We start from the raw sequence: 21,058 nt of genomic DNA, 5'->3' as shown, positions 1-21,058 counted from the left end.
TGTGATTTCAGTGCCTTCAGAAAACATGCCTCCAGCAGAGAATACTGCTTATCCTTTTCACGATTTTGTAACCTAATTTTATATATTTGATAATTTTTGTAACCATTCAAATTTGGCTGGATGGTTAATTACACATTTTTTGACAAACTGAAAATGTATTATTTGTTTGTGCTTTACACAGACTTTAAAAAAGTATCAAAGTAAAAGTAGTGCTTGGCTCCTCTGACTGATATATTATTATATATGACATCATTAGCATCAGTGTGTAAGCTGCATGTTACTATTGTAGCTGCTGGAGGTGGAGCTAGTTTACACTACTTTATATACAGTTAAACCACAAATCATCATAAAACAGCTGTCAGCGTGTGTCCTGACTCCTTACAGGAAACAGAAAGGTTGTTTTCTTATTCCACAGCAGCAAACTGTTTCAGTAATAGTTTCCACTGCAGCACAAATAAATTGTTCCAGTAATAGTTTTGGCCATTGAGCAATTGTTGGACGTTTACATTTTTCAAAATAAAAGACCAAACTGTTATTTTCCACCTGTCTTTTTTTTCTGCTGCAATAAAAATCGTACGCAACAGTGACCCTAAACCCAAGGTACATACCGAACCGTGAATTTTGTGTAACATTACCCCCCCTATTTTGGCCGTCATCGCTGCTGTGTGCAGACAACCACTGGCTTCCTTAAACTGAAATATAATGGATGGCACAGGCCAGTCAAGTTTTGACATTATCTATGTGTCTGTGGAAGTAGTGACAAGCTTCATTATAACGCCAGCCAACAATATCATTCCTATGGTAACGAACCAGAAATCATGTTTATAGATCCATCTGCGCTGCTGTGGGTGGGCCTGCTGCTGCTTGTGGACAGGACTTGCAAGTCAGCGTCCTACATGCTGAGACATGTGGTCAGAGTTTCTAAACGGATACTTTCTTTCCTATTATTAATGCACAGTAATCTTTATATTTAATCTTTGGCCATATTCATTTCTTAATCCTGGAAGAAAATGTTGCAATCCGCGTAAATTTGTCTGTATGGTCATTAACCCGCACTTTTATGGTCTTTGTTTCTGGATTTCTGGAGCAGGTGAATGCGTTGTCAAGAGGAGGTCTTTGATATTACCATAGATACTACTTTTCCAAAATCTTTTTATTTCTTGTGATAAATTTGACATACTGCTGAAAGCCTGGCAGAGATTTCCCCAGCCAGCAATTATCTACATTAACTAGGAGTTTGTAGGACTTGTGTTTTAGGTAGGTTTAGGTTTCTATTTGACTGAATTTAAACAGCACAAACAAATATGTTGATGGTAGATAGTGTGGTTGCAGATTTGCCATAGCAGTTCCAGGTCAAATTTGGTCTGATCATGAAATTGCATCAACATCAATACCTCCGCCCCTTGTTTTACGAGGCTTTCCATCTGTAACAGAACGATTGCAAACCCATCACCCATTTGTATAAAGATAACTGACATCTTTGCAAACCTGTGTTCCTCTAAAAACCAACAAGCAAAACTCAGGAAACTCCTTGTGGTCTGATGCCACTCTTCCTACCATGCTTTCTACCGCAGCTGGAGTTGTCACTGTAGCTTGTTGGGGATGTTATTCAACCAGCTGATATAGCCAATATTGGCGAGCTTTTTCATCAAGTACTGAAAGACCTGGTTAGGTTAGATTAGCCATGTGATGGGTAAAGTTCCAATCATCTTCATATCGTCACACGCATCTAGGTTGACACTAATTAAACATAGCAGCCAGTGTGCTAAATGGTAAATGGTGAACAGAATAAATAGAGACATTACAAACTGTGACAAAGTGGGTGAGAGTACGCCATTTGTACCCATTTATGTTCATATACCATCTACATTTCAGGTTAAAGCCACACTCATTGGAGGACTACAAATTAAACTCTTTTTGTGTAATAATTCAGGGAGTGTTATCTAAATTTTGTTATATTGTTGTCTGACCCTCAATATAATGACAATAAAGCTACTACTACTACTACTACTATAAAAATATTTAATGGTTCAGTTCTGTGATGTATAAGTTAATCGTTTTCTTTCTTTGTTACTTATTTACTTGCAACTGCTTCTGGACTTGAGCGGGGGCCTTGTGGTGAGAGGGGGCCTTGTGCACTGGGTAAAGGATTTTTTAACTGACTGCCCACAATGACTCTGTGTTAAAGCAGTACCCTCTAATGAGGTTGTTTTAAACACAGGGGCCCGGCAGGGATGTGTTTTATCTCCATTACTATTTTCTGTGTACACCAATAAAATGACACTGCACAACAGCAAGCTATTTAAATATGCTGATGGTATGGCTTTGTGGGTCTTTTCCATGAAAATGATGATGCCTCTAAGTATTTACAAGTTAGAACAGTGGTCTAAGTCCGGATCATTGTTTTATGCATCTAGGAACATACACAGTTGACAAACTGATATTTACAGACCATGTTGATTTTATATGTAAGAAAGCTATTCAGAGATAGCTTTAACAAGGTCTTGACAGTTTGGGAAAAGTGTTTGCCAGCCTGATAGGGAACACCCTTGATTTTAATATTTCTGTCTGGCATGGGCACTTGACTTTAGCAAATAGAAACAAGCTGGACTGGATTGTTAAGACAGCAGGGATGCCAACAAAAGCCATTAGATGACCTTCACAGCACAGCTGTACTCAGGAAAGCTCTGTCAATCGACAAAACACATCCCATACACCCTGACTCTGAATTGCTCCCCTCAGGGCGATGCTATAGAATACCCCTGGCAAAGGAAAAGCTGTACAAGGGTTCTTTTATCCCAAATGCACTTAATGTGATCAACAAACTACAGTCAACTAATATAATGAGTGTAGGCTGTACACTATGGATACTCATGCAATGATTTTGTATAATTGAGGAATCTTTGATTTACTATTATATAGATGTTTTCATTTTGTGGACATGTTTGAGTTTATATTTTTCAGGGTGGAAAATAGTTTATTATAGTTTATTCTATTCCATTCTGTTCTTACCATACCCACCATGCTTAGAGAGACAAAAGGATGATGCACCACTGCATCACTTCCCCCCTTTATTACTCTAACCTGGCCAGGTTTTATGACCTAGGTTATATGAGACAGGTAACCTGGGTTATGGTGCTTGCCTATTTAAACTGTTGCTTTTTAGTTGTTCCTGGGTGGGACGCCAGTTAATAGCTGTGTTGCATGTGATGCACACGTGTATCATGATGCCACTTTTTGTCCTTTTTTTGTACACCTGGACACAGATCCTTATGTTTGCCTCCTACTACTTTCCTAGCCACTCTGGCCAGGCTTCCCCACAAACACTATGCAAAAGAAAAGCACCATAATCACCCCGATACAGATCCAGCAGATGCGATTGGTACATTCAGCTTCTCTTGCTCTCTTGGCAATGGCATGCAATGATGATTCATGGACTAAATCACAGCACCACCATCCAGTCCCCATCAAAGTTTATATGACTTTGGACAAAAGCTACAGTTAAATGAATACATTTAAATGTACTGTAAATGTGAGTCAGTTAAGTTAAACCAGGTGGACTTAACAACATGAACACCTGTAAAATCGAGCACACAACACATTACAACCTAAGTATGTAGTGCTATATTTATTGTCAGCTGTGTAAGTCAGCTGTTGATTCAACACCACTGAGATTTTTTGACGTAGTGTCATAGAGATTTATATTTTAATGGACGAAAAAACAACAACATTTTGTACCATTATAAAGAAAGTGAGGGAAGATGTTTATCATGGTTTATTGTTTATGACATTGTTTATTGGCAATATGTAATGGAGGAAGACATCTTTGTACCATGGAAAATTTGATGAAAATGTTGTTAAATAGAAGACTATAAAAAATGTAAAGGTGAAATGTGTGATACATATTTTCACTACATTTTACTGAAGTGAAACTAGTGAAACAGAGTGGGGAGAGATGAGTGTTTAGAAGAAACTCAAACTCAAGTACTCTGTAGTAAAATACAGTCAGACTGGATCTGACAGGCTGTTTAGTTCTCAATCTGCTTGTGTAGTAACATTTTAAACACAAGATCATTTTAATCACAAGATCACATGGTTGGACGTACAGACGAGACTCGGTCTCAACACACACACACACACACACACACACACACACACACAAACACAAACACACGCAGACACTGACCACACACACACAGCCTGCTATCACCAGAATAAATACTTTATACCCACACACAACCACATCTCACCAACATATCCAACCACACCAATGAGCCCACCCTGACTCTGCATCCAAATCTGCCATCCTGACTGACTCTAATTTACTGTTTCAAGTCTCTGTGTGGCACCAGGGTGGCAGAGTGGCAGGGTGGCACCGCTGGGGATTTGTGGGTGTCTACACTGCCAGGGGGGCATGTGCCCACAAGCTGTCTGCCAGGCTTCAAAGCCGTCTCTCTTTTTGTTTGGTGCAAAATGCTGCATTTTACACACTGTCACTTCTACCGAGCACTTTAGGCATTACTCTTGTGAAGTTGTTCTTTTTAACCCTTTATTTCTTAGGTATGCATGTGAGCTGTTGTAGATGTTGATAAGTACCTCTGTGTTAAGTGGTGTTTGCAACAAAGAAAGACAGTTATGGGGATGTGTCACTGTTTTTTTTTTTAAAGAATAAGGCTGGTGATAGTATATGTGTATTACAGTCATTTAATATTGCACTTCCATAAAGCTGGAGAATTTTATGGAAGTGCAAGTGCCAGAATAGAAAAAAAAGAATAGACATATGAAAGAATGGTTCAAACCAAAGCTGCAAAGTGCAAGATACACTGATTTTTAGTCTGTAGTATGGGTCCAAGTACAGAAAAATGGGATCCTATAATTTCCCAATAATTCAACTCAGATTCATGCAACCATTAAACCTACCTGTCTACTGAATGCACCCTTCTTTAAAACAGCAGCTGATAATGGAGGCTGTCTGTTCGAAGTTTTAAATCTCAAGCCCAAGTCGAGATAATCCTGATGACATCAACATCTTCACTGTCATGGTGATTATAGCAGTTAAACTTATTCTCCTGTTGCATTATAACAACAAAATGAAAGTATAAGTATCATCAGTGCATCATCAGCAAAGAGAAATACTAGATGTCTACTAATGACATGATTAAGGAGATTTTAAATATCTTCATTCTCATTTGAGCAACATGTACAGTGTAGATGTGTGGTGTTGTGGGTAACAACATATGTGATTTTCCAGTCTTTTTTGTCCTGTCCTGAATATAAAATATTGAAACCATATGTCATGCACCAACAAATCTCAGCTGTTTACAGCCCAGTGGAGACTTATCATGTGTTTTAAAAAAGATTAAACTGTTATACCACAGAGAAATATCACTTTAACACCCCTTGTTGATTGATTTGTACACACACAAGCTGCTGCCTGTCTAATCAGAGATGCCCTAAAGCTCTAATTCAATCTGCCCACTCGCCTTCAGAAGGATGAAGGACCACATACAGTCTGTGATTAAATGACCACCCACACAGACAGGCAGACAGACAGATAGACAAACAGAGAAACACACAGTCAGGCAGACAGGTAAGAAACAAACAGGGTGAGCAGACAGGTGGGCAGAGAGGAAAACAGACTTGTTTAGAGGTATAGTAACAATCTCACAGGTTGAGTTTAACCTTCATTGGCAGAAGAACAGAACAGAAAGATTAACTACTCTTAAGGTTAATGTACATATATATCAGATTGCCACAGAAACGACATAATACCTAAACATGCAGGTGCTGTTTTCTGCTCTTGGATAAAGTCCAACAGAAATTAAATAGCTATTTTTGGCTGCTACAACACACTCAGTCGATCATTTGTCCTGTGTTCTCCTTTGAGAAAAACACAGACACCAGAAGTGAGAAATCTATATTTTTGGTTTCTTTGGTTGCATTATAGTTTACATGGCAGTCACCCCTAGTTTTGCATTAATCCAATGAAATACTGTCCCGTTATCTGTCTACAGCTGGCGTCCTTAGTTCATTACAGCACATCAAATCTTTTGGTTAAAGCGCTAATGTCAGCAATCCATCATAGAGCAGACTCTCTGCAACAACCCACGTTAGCTTTCCTGCTAAAGTCTCCTTCTTATCAAACTTACAAACATGAACACACATCTTGTTCTGTACCTTAGCTTGTTGAACGGAAAGAAAAAAAAATCAATACTGTACGTATTTATTTTTAGCTTTAGCTAACGTTAGCCATGGCTATCTCACCAGCTAGCTTTAAAAGTCTGACTGGCTGTCTCTGTGTCAGAGTTCAACCAACGCAGCATTTCTATAGTCTAAAAATATGTGGTAAAGGAGACATCAAAAAGTAATATGCCAGATAAACAGTTATTATATTTTGCTTTTGTAGAACAGGTGTGTTTTAACCAACCATGCTCAAACCACACATATAGGCCCATGTTTAACTTACTGTTACTGACTTTCCAGCTAATCCTGTTGACTGTCACATGGGCAATGTGAAAGCAAGGAATTATATTTCTGTCCAAATGTGTCTTAAAATAGTGTAATACAGCTGACGGCTAATATCCTGTATGCTACACTTAATAGACTGAAAATAAGGTTACAATTGGTCTTTGATTGTTACTGCAGAAGCTATAGGTCAAAAACACTTCTCTTTGCCTGTAGACTGCTTCGTCTTATTGACATATTCATGGATAGTGCTGGCAATATTCTATACTTTAGTTTTTGTAAGAAAATCTCATCAAAAGACCAAAACCAATAACTGGTTTGTCCATTTCTCAATATTTGCTAGTTTTTCTGCTCTGTCTGTGGTTATCAGCCCCAAGCCCAATGGTTCCCTCTGAGATTGTAAATGTAAAAAACACCTCACAAATATGTAATTTTATTTAAAAACCACATTATTCACTCAGGAGTAAGTAGTGGATTTGTAATTATTTGGTCCTATTTGGTTTTGTGAATTCTGTATCAGAAGTCTTATTGTTCCTGTGATGCACACATCTTTACTAAATGCACCTTTCAGTAACTTTTTGTTTTACTTTAAAGGTGAATAATATGTGTGCATGGATTGATAAACTGAAAACGTGTTTATTAATCATGGATTTTCTATATTATCCCCACATTTCAACATACATCTGAAATAACTGACGTTCTTCACTCTATCACTGAAATTATTTCCACGCCCCCCAAAAAATCTATCCAACCATTAGAGCTACAATTTATTTATAAATTTGACAATGAAATTAATCAATTAATTGTCAAATTCATGAAATATCATAAAAGTGAAATTGTGATCACAATGTCTCAGAGCCCGAATGTTTGTTTCTTGCAACCAAAAGTAGAAAACTCACAGATATTCAATAAGAAAATCCTTCCATTTTATAAGCTGCAACCTGCAAATGTCACATATTTAAAATGCCAATTAATTATCTGATAGTGGAGTAATCAGTTAATCAACTAATTGTTTCAGCTCTATGTCCATCTATACATTTTCAATCCAGTTCAGTTAAACAGTGCAGGACAATTGATGTTCTGTACTAGTCAATCTTAGTTCAAAGCCACATTGCTTGATTTTAATGGTAGTTAAACCAGGCTGGCTCAATTGTACGATACATTTCTAGATGACATTATTATGATGTCAATCTGATGAAAGTTAAATGAAATTTCTTTTTTAAATGGCAACTCATGATAATATTGATCCTGGAGATTGTTGTTTGTGTTATGAATGATCTTTAACTAGAGATGTAAGAAATGATGGATCACATTTCAAGTGGAGGGAGACTCCTACCTAATGCCTATCTTTGACAAGCATGTAAAACTCAATCAAATGTGTTTTGCATGCTTTGATTAAATTGAAAATCTTTGTTTTATCTACTTCCCCAAGTGTGCTAATCTGCTGTCATAACAGTAAATCTGCCATTTATCTGCTGTTCAAAATCCAAACAATCTTGTTTTATCAAAGGGGGGGGGGGGGGGGGGGGGAGTGGTTTTAGTCCTGCATGTTTTAAAGATTCCCAGTGACTAACAATTTAAGTGGGATTAAGTGGGATCGTTAAATCAACATTGAGAAGTGATGACTTACTTTGTATTGTTTTAACTTGAATATTCACCGAGCCTCATCATCATATGTTCAATGTGTTTGTGTTGACATTTCACCTGCTGCAGGTTGTTTTGTTAAGTGAAATGTCACATTCACACACACACACACACACACACACACACACACACACACACAGAAACACTCGGTCACACACAGACACATGCACACACTAAGTTCATGGTGTATACTGCCCTCTACTGGTGCATCAAGCTTAAAGTGCATGAAGAGAAAAGGCAATGGAGTGGTCATACATGAACGTACTGAACACATTAAGTTTTGATGGTATCTTGTTGTTTAACACCAACAAGTCAAACATGTGTGCTTGCTCAGATGAAATGTGTTTTCATCATATTGTGATTGAATTTGATGAGTTGAGCAGGGATGACAGCTGAAAGGGCTGCAATCCAAAAGCAGTTTTTCAGTTAGTAATTATAATATTTTCCCGCTGGCTACTGAACTCATTTAATTGGAGTCTCAGTGGATTATCTTTAACCGATAACACTGTAAACTGCTTTCACCTGCTTCTAAGTCAGCATGGCACCAATGCTGCTGTTACTGCAGTATTTTTAAAAAGACAAGAAAAAAATGTATGTGCTATGTATACCGTTTGTGCATGGGCCTGTCCTGTACAGTGCTGTTATAAGCATTTATCATATAATATTGACCCATTTAACATATTGCAAGAATATTCACATTAAAAGCAGCTTATGCTAAGAATTGTTAAAGGTTAAAAACTATATATGTCAGTGTATCATGTAAATTATTAAAATAAAACATACTGTATGTCACCAAAGTAAGATTCAACTTGAATGAATGTACTAGAATGTAATACTGTATTATTGTATTATATTGTATTGTATTGTAATAGTGTTTCAGTCATTTTACAAAACTCCTGTTATTGTGATACAATAGCATCACATCAGCATAATTACAGCATTGTAAACTTTTAAGACCTTCAGTCCAATACCTTCAGATATTATTTTACCCACTCATATAATTATGTTGAACTTTTTAAACATCATTTCATGTCTTCACTATCATGACATTTTTTCCCCCTTGTCCACTATAATGGTCGCTTTGACTGACACAGTGTAGAATATTTTAATTAATCAAAATCTTTTTAGATATTTTCCATTACTAATTGTTAATCAGTGGTGAAAAAGGAGTTTAAATATTTATTTGGGTAAAAGTAGCACTACAAACATAAAAATGCTCTTTTACAAGCACAAATCCTGAATCAAAAAGTATGAATATACTGCATGTTATTTGTGCCATGCCACTGCTGATTTTATTCTACACATCAAATGCTATTATCATTGTTTATATACTCCTAGTTACCTCATCACCACTGTATATATAAATGATATTTCCTGCTGCACTTATCTGTAAATGATGCTATTTTTGCACTTCTGGTTACATGCTAACTGTATTTCCATTGACTACACATTGGCCCATGCACAGTGACCATAAAGTTCAATATAATCTAATGTAATTATGGTACTAAATGTAAAACCCTGCATTATACCACATAATGCTAGTGTGCTAATGTTATATATTGTAGTATTGTAATAATGTAGTAATGTAATGTAATTATACGTAATAATGTTACTGATGGATTACTGTGTAAGCAGCCCTTTAATGGTGTAGCTGCTGGAGGTGAAAATACTCTTAACTTTAACATCTATAACAATTATTAGATTTTAAAAACTGACATGCTATGTATGTAAATTTGAAATCTTTAAAGTATCAGGTAACTATAGCTGTTAAATAAACGTAGTATAGTAAAAATGACAATATTTTACCCTGACATTTTGTGGAGTTTAAAGTAGCATAAAATATAAATACAGTATAGTAAATGAGTAAATGTAGTTACCATTTAACTGTATTACATCTAATAAATAGGTTTAAATTTAAAGTTTATGTGTATTAATGGCATGTTTCTCACATTTTTATACTTTTAATGTGTATTGTATATTTTGAACACCACATTTTGAAAATAGCACAAATACAAAGCCATTTATTAAAGCTGTTGCTGAGCAGCTGTACACTGATCGCTATCATGCCTCAACAGGATGTCTGTGTTTCTGTCTGGTTCCATGATTGTGAGGGAGAAAAAAAGTTTAATCTAAACATTAGATGATTTTTTTTTTTTTTTGGTAGTTTGTCTTCACCCGAGCAATGATATTTTAAGGGTGTCAATCCCACATTACATCATATTTTCCAAACACAAAGAATCCTTTCTAGCCCAGAGACGGTAGCGAGAACTTAAGTTTGTCTAAAACATAACAACATTCTCCAATGATTTTATGTTGTAATACTTTGTCTATGAGGGTGTTTGGTACTATGGAAGCTGTTTCAGTGTCAGTCCTGTCGAGGTAGTCAGAGTTAAACGCGAGGAAGTTGTCCGTCCTTCTTGCCCGGAACGGAGGGAGGAATGTTTTCCCGTCGTACAAAACCTTTGATCTCACACCCCCTAATCACTTCCTGAAGATTATACAGTACGTGCACCTCCGCACTGCCCTCACTGAGTGTGTGTGTGTATGTCTGTGTGTGTGTTTTTGTGATTGCCTGAGGGCAGCCGGGGCAGATGTAGTCCTCTGTGTCCAGCCTGATGACAGACAGAGATAGGGAACAAACAGAGACAGAGGCATGATGTCATCAAACAGTGACATCCAGGATGAGTTATAAATAAGTTTAACAGTCATGCTGAAGTGCATGAAGCATATAAACTAACCAAAAGAGTCAGCACATTTCAACACTACTAAAATAAACAATCTGGAAGTGCTGGTAAAATCGTTGAGCCAGTCCTCAGTATGACTTTGGCAGGTCTCAGTATTATTATGGTTTTTGGGGCCAGTGAAGGCGTCTCAGGAATAGCAGAGGTTGAAGTGACGAGGAGTGAGCAGGGGCATTTGGTTTGGAGGATGAGTACTACATTGAGATGGAACAAAGAAGATATTACATTAGTTACAACATTATGTGTAAGCCTGCAATCAAGAGACTTGAAATGTGGTAAATATACAAAAACATAATTTATGTGTGCATGATACAGTGACAATTCCAATGAAATAATAGAAATGCAAAGTATTGATATATATTTGTGTGTGTTCATCTGCCAACTGAATGCCAAACTATAGACATGTGATCCATATGAGCTGTTTGGGTTTAATGGGATACGTGGATATACTTTGCATTTTGCATGTTCAACAACATTGTGTTATCTTTGAGATCCCTTTTACATTGTGTGTTGTGTGTGTAACTGTGTGTCTGTTAATTGTATGCACTAATGATTGATTCAACCATTGATTTAACCAGACCAACCAGTGCTATAAGCACTTGTTAAAGGAGCAGTGTGTAGACTTTAGTGCCATCTAGTGGACGAAATTAGTGTATAATCACCTGAAAATAAGAATGGTTGTGTTTTTGTTACCTTAAAATGAGTCCCTTATATCTTCATGGGGAGTGTGTCCTCTTCAAGAATCAAGAGCAGTTTGTTGCAATCCCACCACTAGTAACTGTTAGTTTACATGATTTTATCAACACATTCCTGTTGAATGCATAAATGCTTGTTCATTCTGTCATCAAAACATTTTACTTTTGTGTGTCATTCCATTGCAGGGTAACATAACCATTGCCAGACACCTGCTGGTGTTGTCTGGTAAAATCATAGTCTGATAAAGTCATATCTGATGGCAATCATAGTGGTTGGTATTTAGCTTCCTGGTTAGCGATAACAAAAGAGGATATTGTGTTGGAAAACGTTCATCTTTCCTTCAGGTCAGAATTCCTTTGTTCTGTCAGAATTCCCAGCTGTCAGCAGTGAGGGAACAGCTGAGCTATTGTCTCCCATTGATCAAACACCAGTACCACCTCCAAGTCTGGTAGGAGAAGTAGATCAGTCAGGATTCTAAGTTTGTAATAGAACAGGAACAACAGCTAAAATTATAGAAACACTGAAAGGTCCTCTTTTCTGAGGAATATGTGATATTGAAAGAAATTTCACCATTATAGCCCAGTGTGGCCTGTAAATCTAGTGCACTTCTCAGTGGTTTAGCACTGGTACTACATCCTTATGAATCAAGAGCAGCACAGCAGGTCATAATCACAACTATTTCACAGAACAAAACTGAAGACAGTAACATGCAGGCTTAAATTAATCAGTTTGGACACATCTTCCCAATAACTTCAATGACTGTTTTAACTGTTATGAATGATCTGATTTCACTTTCTATCCTAAAGCCAAGTAAGGTGAACAGGGTGGTGCCAGAGAGTACCAGCACAGTGTCTACAGAAGAACGTGCAATGGGGCCACAAAGTTAAAGAGCAGGGTAACAAGAGGACTGAAGCCAGATTTTTCTTTCTTTCTGCAGGGCCTATGGTAAACAACATACTGGAGCCAAACATGGCCAAAGCATGGCCTACAACAGCTGAAGTGACCAGAGCACGTCCTGCAGTGGACAGGGCACTAGGCTCAAAGAGATCCTTGGAGCCACTGAAAACCAGAGCAAGGTCTGCTGGGGTCAGGCCACTGGAAACGCCTATGACAGACAGGGCACTAGGCCCAAAGAGGTTCCTGGGGCTACAGAGAACCAGAGCAAGACCTATGGTAGTCAGGGACCCAGCGCCAACAGAAACCACTGCAAGTCCCAAGACCCTGGTACCCACGATTTTAGAGCTAAAGAGAACCAGCACAAGGTCTGTAACATGCTCCAGAGCTGCCAACACAGATTTTTCCCAGATTTCTCAGATATTCTAACCCAATCTCCCGCTGTGCTCCCGTTTTATTTTTTCTCCTAGGAAACTCCTGTAATTTGCATGGCCCTCAACTTTTATTACAGTGTGGGGTTCTATCATGGCTTATATAAGACACACCACTGACTCCCTGTTTTATAGAATCATAGATCAGCCCAGAGTAAACATTATGACAAAGCACATATATTGTCCATATTATAACATACAGGAATGTGCAGCTGCAATCTTTGCCTCTGGGTCATTGTGCATAATAGTGTTTAAAGTGTTGTTGTTGTATTTCTTTATGCAAAGTTCCTCCTGTTATGTGTGCAATGCTCAAGTGTACTTGATAACTTGACAAATGTAATTGTGGGAGGTTTTGTTTGGTTTCTTTTGTTTTTTTGATGGTCCTTTAATTAGAAGATGGCCACTGATGTGCTTATGTTGATGAGTTTAGTTGATATTATTTTAAATAGTTGCAAATCACCATTAAAAAAATATTGACTCATAAATATAAATCAAACAAAATTAACTTTTTCAAGAGTTCCATACACTGTTCAGTGTTCGTATCAGTGTATTACCACTTATTCTCCTCCAGGGGTAGACACAGACCACACACTGTTATTACAAAAACCCAAGTCCTTACCATAACTTGGGCAAAATAAGATACCACGACAAGGTCTAATTGAAGTCATTGTAATTACAAGGAACTGCAGGAATCCCACTTTTTAAATTGACAATTTATATACACATACTGTATACATTTTACCAAAGGTGGCAAGTTACATAAATTACACAAATTACAGTCCAACAGTAGTTACAGACAATTGTTTGGCTTGTGTTTAATTTTTTTAAAAGTCATTCAATACAGCATTTTGCCCAATAACTATGATACTATATTAATATATGATGTGTTTCAAAGGCTCTAACATCAATTTCAAAGGTAAAACAAGATTCCTGTTAAAACTAAACTCAATCCATCATCAAATTAAAGTCAATATTAAAGTTGGAATCAAGGATTCCTTAAAAGTTTTAGAAAAGAGTGAAGGTGAAGTTCCACTTCACAGGATAATTAACATAGAACAGAAAGTGCTACTGTACTGCTTATAATTATGAGTTGGCTATGAATCACTACATCAGACAGGTTTCACATGGGCATAATCATAATAATGTGATTTGTTGTGGTCTCCATATGTCTGTAACATGATAATCCATGCAAAGTAAGGGAGAAAGACGCATTATTTTATTTGCATCATTTAAACACAATGCCTAGGCCTAGTAACAATGAGGCATTCAATGACCTAATGTATGTTTGTTGAGGAGGAACCAATGCTTTAGATGTAACAAGACCTCAGGTATGTGATAGCATTTTACTTTCCTTGTGATTTTTTTATTACAAAAAATATAACCTACATTTTAAATAACACCTCTGATTATATTCGGAAACTTTTTTTTTTTTTTTAAAGTTAGCAAACATTTATTGAGTCAAAAACCGAATAGTGCACCTATCCAACATTACTCAAACGGTTTCTCAGGTATAAAGTGTTAAAAGTAAAGTGTGGTTAAACCTAAACTTGACATCGATATTTTAAAGCAGACGAGCTTTGATACCTCACAGCGGGTAAGCATCCCCCCTCCCCACCCATTCCCCGCGCTGATGAAATGCGAGAAGTGCAGACACAGCAGCCCGTTGAATGAAACTCTTCACGGGGCTTCTGCGAGCTGCCAGCAGCTCTCGGCGGAGACTGCATACGGAGCTCCCCGACTCCAACCGCCAGACCGAGGGACTCTGGACACTGTCAGCAGACAATATGGCCAAAGTAAACAGCGGTTCCTCCGGTTGCCGGGCCATGGTCATGGCAGGAAGATACCTGTCGAACCCGTCTCCCCCGGTGCTGACCCGTGCTCCCGGCCAGCAGCAGCGGAGGATGTTGGGGCCCCCGCGCCGCATGATGAGCTCGAACGCGGCCGGCACGGGAGGAAAGACCGCGGCTTTGGCCCAGCCGGAGCATCTGGGGTATTTCTCCGCCGCAGACCGACAAGTGCTGGCCAACCGGAATCTGATATACCGGGACGTGAAGGCTTTCCTTAATGAAGTCGGTGGAGACCCACAGGAGGCCCGATACTGGCTGACCCAGTTTCAGAGAGCGAGTGCATCTCAGTCTCCTGCTTTTGCTGTACTGGAGGTATTGAAACAGCTGTTACTTTTCACTCAAATAAACTCGCAACATATATGAATTGTGTTTAATACATGTTGGCAGCTCCTGTCTAATTTTAAACTAATTGTAGGCTACATGATTGTAAACTATTTATAAAGTATTGTAAACTAATTGTAAAGTATTGTAGGCTCATAGTAAAATAAGTTATTTATTGTAAAAAACCACTATGTTCCTAAGCACTGATTTAAACAAGAAATGGAACGAATATCCTTAATTTGTAGATAAAATGCTTAGCTATGAATCAAATATCTACTTATTGTTTGTTTATTATAGTTTACTGTATTAACCACCCTCCTACAATATAAAACATATTTAACTAAGACATCCTGTCCCTCCCATGCCAGCCTACCAAAGGTTCTTGCCACCTCATGTAGTTTCTAGATCATTTCAGTATTTTAAAAATATGAATAAATACAATTTTTAAATTTAAAATGTTTCCATTTGTGACTCTATGTCAAACCATTAGGTGGCAGGCATTTCCCAAAACCTATTACATACAAGCAGTTAAAAGTTACGATTATGAGGAAAAATTATATTATGAAATAGAAAATCACATAATCATGAGTTTGATCTTGCAGGTGGTGAAAATGGTCTTAACATATAAATCTGACATAAAGTCTAAGAAAGTATTATAAACTTCTGGAAGCCAGAAATTGACCATGGGTGAAATGTTTTATATTTCGTAATTAATACTACAATTCTTTTTTACTATTACTTTGTTTGGTATCACTTTGTGTCTTCATCTCTTCCAGGTGGACAGCTCTGTGTTCGACAGCAGGGAGATGGTTCATAGGCTGGCTTTTGGGCTCTCCTTCCTGCAGCGGATGGATATGAAGCCTGTGGTGGTGATGGGCTGGTCTGAGGATGACGAGACGAGGCCTGCAGAACCGGGGACTGGGGCTCTCTGCACCAGGGGGCTAGTAGAGCGGAGTCAACAGCTAACCGAGGCTCTGCAGCAGCACTCGGGCACTATCCTGCCTTTCTTCTCAGCTGAGTCCTTCCTCCTGCTGAATGAAGCACCACGTGGAAGCAGGTGGGGGTTAAGACATCCAGTTCAGTCGGTCAAATGTGAACCAAACATTGTACATGATTTCTTATAATATTAGTGGGTTTACTATTTCCCTTTATCTTTGCAATTTAAGTTAATATTCCAAAGCATTTCCTTAATATTACACACTAAATAACAGTTTAGTGCTGTAGGTGTGAAGCCATATTATGTTGTGTACACCTGATCACACTTGTTTTTCAGAAAAGAGCTTTTTTTTAGTTCAAAACTGATAATATGACAATTTCTACAAGACGTGTATTTGTTTAAACAGATGAAAAATGTAAGTTTTTGGAAGTGACACAAACACTTACCTGCAAATGTACTGTTTCCAAAAGGAAATGTTTCGAAACATAGTTTGCACATATACGTGAACTTAAGATGCATAAAACATTTCATGCATGCACTCATCCATCCTGGAAAACTCCAGAAGAAGTGGACCTTTGGTTCAAGCTCCAAACATGTAGGATCCTACTTTTCTCAAAATAAAACTCAGTAGCAGTTTTCGTTTGACCCCTGTGCCTCCTAAATGCCCACTTTTTTCAAACCTTTAGTTTGTAATGCTTGTTTTCTGTTAAAAACTCTGAGCCCAAGTCGAGCTGACACTAATGACACTGGTCTCCCATCACTACTTCTCTTCCATCCTTTCATGCTCTTCTCTCTCTTCAATCCTGCCTCCTTTTCTTCCTTTTTTCCTCCTTCTAACATCCTTCAAGATCTCTAAACCCTGTCGTCATCCTCTTTCTTCTCCTCTCCCTGCAGTGTTCCACCCTCCCTTTCTTTGGATACCAGCCTCCTCCAGTGGAGTCTGAACTGCGGGACAATCCCATTGGTTTGCCCAGTGGGGAGGGACTGGCGAGGTTGCTCAGTAATGTTGGACCCGATAGATGTGACGGCGGCCGTTTGCCGAGCCCTGCAGCCCCACAAAGTCATGTTCCTGAACAACTCAGGAGGTCTGCGCAGCCAAGACCACAAGGCAAGACAGTTAGCTACTGCTTAGAAGGTGTTTCGTAATACTCTTTATTTTGGCCTGAATATCAGATGTTCGGGGTCCTCTGAATGTCATCTGAATGTTTCCTTAGTGTAACTGTGAGGACCCTCAAAAACCTCTGGAGCTCCCATCAAGAATATTGTTTCTAGATCTTCTTTGTAAGTCTTCACATTTTTCAGACAGCAGTTTCACTTGGCTTCACCGTAGAGTTCACCTCGGACAGCTAACCGTAGTTTTCTGTAAAACACCAACGTTCTACCAAATTTCCTTTGTTTGACCTCCGAACGAAATCAGTTTCCTCGCTAATATCACCTTTCATGGGTGTTGTACCAAGCTGAGAAAGTTCAGGAAAGTTAGTAGGGGTAACAGTCCAACTTGGGAAGGAAATCAATCAGTCAGGGACAAGCCTATGCAGTGGATTTTCTTTCAGTCAAGGAGAGGACATGGCCTGGTCAAAAGTGCAAAAACTTGGCTCAACTTGTATTAAAGCAAGTGGGTTTGGTTCTGGTATTGTAATTTTTAAAACTATACCCAACCCTATTGGTGACTATTCAAACAAGGACAAGGGCAGAGGGGTCTCTCCTCCAATGCTTTCATGGTGTTGCCCTTGGTTGTACACATGAGAAGTGGCTAAAGTAGATGTAGAAATAATGAAAAATACAATTTGAGAGAAAAAGTTCAAATTGTGCCTCATTTATCAGCAGGTGTTTGTCACATTGTTAATTTTGGAAAGTTACAAGAACTGCTGCACATAGTCTCCTCAAGTCTGGTGGAGAGGTGCGAGGGGAGAACGTTGCGCTTCAGTTGAAACATACTGACAAGAGAATCAATCTTAGTGTGAGAAACAGTCCAGTCTGACTACATGCACAGTAGGTTGCATCTTCAGAATAAACTTACTATATATATATATATATATATATATATGTATGTGAAAGAACAATTCCTTTTTTGTGTTGCAGGTGCTGGGCACAGTGTCGTTGCCTAGCGACCTTCCCGGTCTGTCCACAGCGGCGTGGCTGAGCGCTACGGAGCGCCGCAGAGTTACCGCTATAGCCAGACTGCTCAATCAGCTGTCGACCGAGTCCTCTGCAGTGATCACCTCTGCTGACACTCTGCTGACCGAGCTGTTCAGCCACAGAGGTGAGACCGCTGACAAGCTCTCTCTTACACCTACATACATGTGGCAAAACCATCTATTTTGAGGTGGTGGCCCTTTTTGTAACCCAAGAGGCCACTTGCCTATGTATGAATGTGTGTATGGAGAAGTTCAACACAAGTTTATATCTTGATAGGATTTGCATGACTTCTTATGTATCTGTCTGTCCGTCTCTCTCAGGGTCTGGGTCACTCTTTAAAAACGGAGACCCCATACACCGGTGAGTAGCTATCGCACATACACACGGACATGTGAAATCTAAACCGTAACTGTAGAAAACACTTCATTTGACTCATCTCTTGCATTTACATTGACCAGTGGTTTATGTGTTTGTGTGTGTAGGTACAGCTCTTTGGATGGGATTGATGTTGAGCGTCTTCTGGCTCTCATTAACATGTCATTTGATAAAACTCTGAGGTACGATTACATCGACTCTCTGAAAGGACGACTGCACTCCATCTACCTCTCTGAAGGGTACGTGCAACCATTCTAGTCTCGGTCCAGAACACGGTATCAACACCTTGCATCCAGTCTGCCTTTTAAAACAATGACTTATGACTTTCTATCTTTCTGCCCCACCCCCTCCAGTTACAGCGCAGCAGCCATCATCACCATGGAGCCGGTGAACAGCGGCACTCCTTACCTTGACAAGTTTGTGGTGAGCAGCAGTAAGCAGGGCCAGGGTACCAGCCAAATTCTGTGGGAGTGTATCAGACAAGACCTGGGCAAACTGTTCTGGAGGTCCAGAGCCACCAACAAGATCAACCCATGGTATGACATTTACCCACACACACAGACACCTTTTAAGACTTTCCATTCTAATGACTTTGTTCACCGAGCACCACCTGCTGGTCAAAGTTTTCACTCATCCACTAACTAGAAGTATTGGTACCAGACTTAATATAGACATTCATGGATTCCAGACAATGAATGTTGATGATTTTGAAGTTTTCCTGACTGAGAACCAAAAATCTGTCATGTGATCCTTGTCGGTCCAGGTACTTCAAGCACTGTGATGGGAGCTTTGTTAATGGGGTATGGACAGTGTTCTGGTTGGGCCTGACAGACATCAGAGATTCCTATGAGCTGGTGGAGTATGCCAAGAATCTCCCCGACTCTTTCCACGCCTCCTCTCTCACCGCCTCCCAGCAGCCCCCACCACCTGCCGCAGGGTCATGAAATGCTTCTTCCTTGGCCTGCTGCTTGCGTAACTTTTCAACTGGAGAATGTGAAGCGTGTTAAGCCTTAGAGCTATGGGCTTGTTCTGTTTTGAATCTTTTCTTGGGTTTCCTTCTACTTTGCAACTTGAAAACCAAAGCTACACTGCTGTGGAGAATTTCATATATGCAGTGTCTTGACAAACTATAAATCCTCCTCTATTTTTAAACCGGGGGTTAACTCTTAAGTGTACTAGTATTTAGGGCTGGGGATAGCATTAAGGTAATGGTAAGGTTAATGGATGACATGGTTTCAGTGGCATTCCAGTGACATCTCCACTTTGCCAGGAAACATTGAGACCATGTTCACACTTATGTGGCTTATTTTGAAATAGAAAGTTGTTCTCACTATTTTTGCCTTCCATCTGCATTTAGCTAAAAAAACTGTGATTTTTCTCTGGAGTGATGAATTCACAAAACTTAAGGTTGTTGTAATGTGGACCAGGAAAACTGAGCTTTTCCAAAGTGACTTCTGTACTGTATGCCTCCACAAATGCAGCCAGGTGCTGTTTTACCTCCAGATCTTTTTGGGTGCCTTATTCTGAATGCCAGTATATCTCTTAGCATAATATAAGGCTTATTAAAGGGGAAGTCCTCTGATTTTTACACATGGAGAAGGCCAATAAACTTATCATAAAACAGTATTATTATTATTATTTTTTTTTTTATTATTATTACTATTATTATTATTATCATTATTATTATTTAGGTTGTGAACAATTGATGTAAAGTATGGAGCTTTTTAAAGTGGCTTTGGCTTTGAAACCCTCAATTTTTAATAGAAAGCCTCTGTTCCAACCTTGGGATTTACCACCCAGACAGGGTCTAACGAAAGACACCATAAAGTTGCATTATGGGGAATGTAGGATCCAGCGTTTTCAGAGCTGGTCTCTTACAAAGGGCTAAAAGTCAGGATATCTCTACTTCTGCATTCTTCATTTAACGTGTCTCTTTGCAGTCCCTTCACTCCATGGAAGTGCAATACTAAATAGCTGGAGTACACCTTTAATCCTTATTATGTTGACATATCAATTCACAAGCCTTAAATAGCAAATAACAGAATGTTTACAACAGGTTAACAGTTTATAACAGGAAGCACTTAAATGCCACACCAATGGGTGTAATATTAGCATCATTAAAGCACACTAGACCAAATACTCCACAGCATGTCCAAATCTGATAAGGTGCTATTTCCTAATGTGATAATAACAGTAATAATATGCTACAATAGCACTTTCCTTAATGTTACAAAAACGCTGTATTTTTTACTTAGAAATTTTAGCCTGACAACACTAAATATGCTGTTTTCAGTCCAGGCTATTTCCTTATTTGCTTATTTTCGATAGAGGTCAGTTCTAGTTTTTGACCTGTTGGTGGAGCCTTCAGCTCAGCAGTGTTTACAGGAAAGAATGATGATATCCAGTTTACTCAGTTCAGATGTTTACACCTTTTTTTTTTGTTATTACTTGCCTCATTTTTGAGTCGCTTAACATTTGTAGTCCATCACTTGGCAAGCCTGACCTTCTAAATTAAATTCTGTAACAGCCACTTCAGTACTAAATTAGAAGTTAAAAGGCAAATGAAAA

General features: G+C 38.7%; 1 protein-coding gene across 1 annotated transcript; it reads left to right on the top strand.

The window, feature by feature from the left end:
- The first annotated feature begins 14,655 nt into the window (after positions 1-14,655).
- nags (N-acetylglutamate synthase) lies at positions 14,656-19,434 on the top strand. Its single transcript, XM_053338295.1, has 8 exons — positions 14,656-15,030; positions 15,816-16,096; positions 16,871-17,084; positions 18,059-18,239; positions 18,436-18,475; positions 18,598-18,729; positions 18,844-19,026; positions 19,254-19,434. Exons 1-8 carry the CDS (start codon positions 14,656-14,658, stop codon positions 19,432-19,434), a joined length of 1,587 nt encoding a protein of 528 aa, XP_053194270.1.
- The last annotated feature ends 1,624 nt before the right edge of the window (positions 19,435-21,058 follow it).

This window comes from Scomber japonicus, chromosome 18 (genome assembly GCF_027409825.1).
Source record: "Scomber japonicus isolate fScoJap1 chromosome 18, fScoJap1.pri, whole genome shotgun sequence".
Classification (NCBI taxonomy): Eukaryota; Metazoa; Chordata; class Actinopteri; order Scombriformes; family Scombridae; genus Scomber; species Scomber japonicus.
This window is presented reverse-complemented; position numbering and strand designations above follow the sequence as displayed.

Excerpts from the sequence above, each read along its gene's own strand:
- nags (XM_053338295.1), top strand. The coding sequence starts at position 14,656 with ATGGCCAAAGTAAACAGCGGTTCCTCCGGTTGCCGGGCCATGGTCATG. Across the intron at positions 16,097-16,870 it reads GAAGCACCACGTGGAAGCAG|TGTTCCACCCTCCCTTTCTT; the intron begins GTGGGGGTTAAG and ends CTCTCCCTGCAG. Across the intron at positions 19,027-19,253 it reads ACCAACAAGATCAACCCATG|GTACTTCAAGCACTGTGATG; the intron begins GTATGACATTTA and ends TTGTCGGTCCAG.